Genomic DNA, 5,097 nt, shown 5'->3' on the forward strand with positions numbered 1-5,097 from the left:
ACTGACAGACACCCAGCAAACTACTCTTTCTTTGGGTCTCATGTAAAATGTCTCACATCTGTGTCCCTCAAGAACTGTATACTTTATCAGAAGTGTTTTATCACCAAGCCCATTGAGCTATAACTAGAAAATAGTGTCTATATTGTAACTAGCTAAAAAAGAAATGAGTCCAAGAGAAAAAAAAAAAAGAAAGTGAACCATGCATATAGGAGGAGCAAAGAATTTTACTTAAAAGCGAGGGCCAGGGGAGATCATTCATTGGGCAAAGCATTTGTTGCTACAGGAGCGCAAGGATTGAGGTTTTAGTCCCCAGCCCTTTGTAAATGTTGATGGGCATGGGATCCCACCTGTATTTCAAAGTTAGAGACATAGACAGTGAGTAGATCCTTAGAGCAAGATGGGCAGCAAGACTAGCCACACTGGCAAGCTCTAGATCAACTGAGAGATCTTGCTGCTATGGGTATAGTAGAGAATAGACAAAGACAACTTCCAATACCAACTTTAGGTCTCCATGTGCACTTGAACACACACAAAAATGCATGTGCACTACACAGACACATGCAAAAATAGCAAGAGTTAAATGTAGCTGCCTAGGTCCAATCATTCAATCCATGGTCTTTCAAGCATGGGTACAACTTCCAAGTTATGACTGATTCACAGAAAGAGAGGGAGTGCAGATGTTAGAAAGCAATTTGATTTCCCCTAGAGGAAGTGTGTGACCACCACTTAGACATCTTGAATGTCAGCATTAGCTAAGACACCCCATGCTGTGACAGGACTTTCCCAACAAGTAGTTCCAAAAGACAATCATTAAGGAATCCTGAGTTTTACCAAATGTTTAGAAATCTGTGGGAGTGAAGGCACAGAGTTGTCTTTGGAAAAAAAAAAGACTTCCTGTTTTGGCTTGCTCTTCACAGTGAGACAACTTCTGAGAAAAGCCCTTCTCCTCTCCTTTCTCTTCCATGCAACTTCTCGAAATGTAAGCCAAGTGATTTTTAAAAGACTTTACACCCTGGTGGACATTCCTCAAGCCTTCTATCACAGTGAGAATAAAATCGAAGCTCTCCTCCAGGGTTCATAAGGTCCTTGCTGCTATGCTCCCTTCCGGGGCCTCCAGCCTCCTAGCCTGCCAGTCTACTCCAGTGTCGGTCTACTTCTGCCTCAGGGCTTGTGGGAAGCTTTTTTCCTGAGATCCCAGCATTGGTAGCTACTGTCCCTTGAGAATACAGTTCAAATGTGACCTTCTGAGAGCCACTAAAAAAAAAAAAAAAAAAAATCCCCCTTTCAGAGTGTGCCTTCAGGAAGTAAAACAGCATGTACAAGTATTCCTAGTTTGGAAAGATTTTTCTGGGGACAGAAAATTTTGCAAAGTAGAGCTGAATTTTGTACCATGGACAAAAAACAAACAAGCAAACAGACAAACTTGACCCAGTGTGCGTCACTGGAGGAGAGTATAAGTAGGCACTGAACTTTTGATTATTGTTTTTTTTCTGAAGTATTTGTATCATGTTTTTTTGAAGAACCAAAAATATGAGAGGTGAAGTATGTTTGGCCTAATGCAGCTTGTGTTATAATGTTAATTTCGTTCCCCAAAAGTACTTACTTACACCAGTGTCTGCAGTAGTGCTAGTTTCCACTTCCCTGATTGGGTCTGGAGTAGCAGAGATGAAATATAGATTTTTAAGGATGTTAACTCTGGAATACTGGCGGGGGCTGTTTGCTAGCCCAGGAGGGATTAGAAGTATCCTGTCTTTGAGCTAGCCAAGGCATATCAAAATTACTGGGGTGTGTGTGTGTTGTTGTTGCTGTTGTTATTGTTTAAATTTTAAGCAACTCTTACCACCATTTAGGAATGTTGTGCATTAAAATAAATTACTCCATAGTAGTATGTGCTAGAAATTCAGGATTCAGCAGAAAAATACCCTGCCCTTTGATGGCTTTTATTTTAGTAGGGGAAACAGCAAATAGATTCTAGAGTTCAGGTCATCCAGTGGCTCTTGAGGCGAAGCAGAACAAAGTGAAGTTCCTAGAGGCTTTAGGGTCCCAAGTGTGTGTGTGTATGGGGGGAAGTTAGGCATTTAGTTTCTGTTTTGCTCTTTTTAGATGTATGCCCTTGTGTGGAATTCATTTGCATGCCATTGACATCCCACAGTGAAAGTGCATAAAAAATATAAAGTGGATTTAAATACTGTAGGGACTTGGTCAGAAATTCTATGACCCATGTTGGCCTTTCCCAGTGCCACGGTTGAAAGGACAGCTCATTGATGGACGGTGCAACAATGAGCAAATGCTTAATCTGCAGTGACGCCTCAAAATAGAGAAGACCAGTTCTCATTCCAAACTCAGACTATAAACACATAACTCTATGATGTTGATCAAGATATTCTGCAAAATATAGCTTGACACAAAATAAACACTAAATTCCTAAACAATGTTAGAGCTTGCAAAGAGGTGATTTTTACATTTGTGTATAAAAGCACATGCAGTCTTTATAATAAACAGATGATATATTCTTACCGGGGTAACTGTCGAATGTCTCCAGAATATTGTTCGTATTTGTAGTTTACCACGTACCACTGGGAACTGTAGAATTTACAAGCCTGAAATGAACAGAAAAGACAGTTATATAAATTGCCATTAAAAGTCTGCTGTGCTGGCAAAATGGTCTTATAATCACAGGCGGGTGTGGAGGCAGCCATATTGGCCACTTAAACATAGAGAAGAGTTCTTTATAATCCTCAGACATCCTCCAGTGCCATGGAACTCTCAGCAGACTCCTAGAGGAAGAGCTTTTCAACACAGTTATTCTGTTTTCCTCCACTGTCGGGAAACCTAACACAGTTATCACTGAGTCAGAGTTGATGCGTGGCGCTCAATGAGAAGCAAATGTAACTTGTTACCTTGCCCATCATTGATGGTCCTCAGTCACCAAGGATGTTTTCCTTTGATTTCAGCCTCGTTTTTCTCACTTTGCTTTTGACACTGATCTACTGTTCCTTCTGCTCCTTTAATATTTCCACCGTTGCTGGCCCAGCCTGAAGCTGGCTTTTCAGTTCTCTCTCAAACCTATTATTTTCCACTCACAGAATGTTAATAAAACATCCCTTAGGATTATGTTGAAAATGAAGCTAGTGAATTATGTGTTGTACGCATGTGTCCATGTGTGCGAGTGTATGTGGAGGCTAGAGATGGACTTGAGTGTGGTCACTCTCTACCTTATCTTTAGAGCCTGGAATTCACAAATTAGGCAATTCAAGAGTGGCAGTGAGCTTCAAGGGTCCTCTGGTTTCTGCCTGCTTGACACTATCCACAGTTTTAGGATTATAAGTGTATATCCCCAGGCCTAGAATTTTAAATGTGTATTAAAGACAGGAAGCTAAATCCTTGTGCAGCTCTATTGTACATCACCCCAAACCTTGATTTCATATTATTTATAGACATAAAATATTTTCCAAACTCCTACCTACCATGTAGCTTATTGTAATAACCATAGATTTGTAATAGAGATTTCACTATCTCAAACTAGATTCTAAGACCCTCCCCTTTAATTCTAAAATGACAGGAATTTGAGAATGAAGTAGCTATATAATTAATATATGACAAACTGACCATATCTTTTTCCACTAGTAGAAAAAAATTGAGGCACAAAACATGTATTGACCTATCAGGAATAATGGCAGGTGAGGTTGTCTTTGTAACTGAGGACAAGACAGAGGAGACTCATAAATGCTGCAGGCAGGAAAGTGAAGTCGTGACTTCTGTCCAGTTAGATGGAAAGGGGGTCTGGTCCACTGCAGACAGGGGGAATAACAAAAGTCATGGAGATAGGCAGAAAAGAACCCTAACCCCAGGAGCTCAGGCTCTTTGACTAGGGTTGCTATGGTCTTTCTGTTCCTTGATACCCTTGCTTAATGTGAGACCTTTTAGACAAGGACCCCATTAAGGGGTCTGAGGTAGGGGACTTTAGCTATACAAGATAGGTGGGTTCAGGGACCTTATCTGTTCTGGATTTCTCTGGCCCTGATTTCTCTCAGCCCCATAGCTGTATTTGTTCAGGGAAGTGCCCACGCACAAACTGGCAACCTAGGACATAGCAAGTTAGGCTGGGACCAAGACAGGAGTTGGAGGCCAGCAGGGTGATCACAGAGCCAATAGAGGCTTTAAAAACAACATGCATCGTGAAGACAGAGTACAGGCTAGGAGGACAGAAGGAGACAGAAGGAGATCAGAGGGCTCTAAGTTGCACTTAGTCATAAGTTTAAACTTTGCATATTATGACATAGTAGAGTGACCATTCGTAACTACATGTACTGCAATTTCAAAAGGCTAGAAAAAGGATTTTTAATGTCACAAAAAGCAGGCAAAATGTGAGGCAACAGATATTGACTCAGATCGGAAATGACTCAACATACACATACAACATCAGATTATTTCATAAACATGCATGTTTTGTTTTTATCTAATGTTTTAATTTTAAGAAAAAAATCACTGCTTGTGTATGTGTAGGCATGAGTGTGTGTGTGCCTCTGTGTGTGCACAGACATGCATGAATGCTATAGTACACCTGTGAAGGTTAGAGGGTAATTTTTGGAGTTGGTTCTTTCCTTCTACTTTGTGGAGATAGGAACCCTCTTATTTCTTGGCATACTTCAGACTAACTAGTCTTTAAGCATCTGGCTGATCCGCCTGTCTATGTATCTCATCTTGCGTTCGACATGTTGGTGTTGCAGATGCAAATGGGTACTACTGCATTTGGCTTTTCCCTCCTTCTTTCTTTCTTTCTTTCTTTCTTTCTTTCTTTCTTTCTTTCTTTCTTTCTTTCTTTCTTTCTTTCTTTCTTTCTTCCCTTCCTCCTCCTTCCCTTCCTCCCTCCTTCCTTCTTTCTTTCCTTTCTTCCTTCCTTTTCTTCTTCTTTTTAATGTGGCTTTGGAGCTCAGGTTGTGTGGCAAATGTTTCTATCCACTGGGGCAATTCTCAAACTCTCTTTACCAGTTTTTTAAGTACATAAATAAACAAAAATGATAACTCCGCAACTCTTTCCGTGGGTATTTGGTTCCCCCTTTTAAGAAGGAATGAAATGTCCACCTTTTGGTCTTC

The 5,097-nt window shown here is 40.6% G+C and overlaps 1 protein-coding gene across 11 annotated transcripts in view; it reads right to left on the reverse strand.

Annotated features, from left to right (window-relative positions):
• Positions 1–5,097, reverse strand: part of Dock10 (dedicator of cytokinesis 10) — a 254,449-nt gene that overhangs the window by 114,179 nt on the left and 135,173 nt on the right. For all 11 annotated transcript variants that reach the window (XM_031368152.1, XM_031368151.1, XM_031368153.1 and 8 more), the window contains exon 4: positions 2,518–2,600. In XM_031368152.1, the coding sequence (XP_031224012.1) occupies positions 2,518–2,600 (83 nt within the window). The remainder of the gene's footprint in view (positions 1–2,517; positions 2,601–5,097) is intronic.

This window comes from Mastomys coucha, unplaced genomic scaffold, assembly GCF_008632895.1.
Source record: "Mastomys coucha isolate ucsf_1 unplaced genomic scaffold, UCSF_Mcou_1 pScaffold14, whole genome shotgun sequence".
NCBI lineage: Eukaryota > Metazoa > Chordata > Mammalia > Rodentia > Muridae > Mastomys > Mastomys coucha.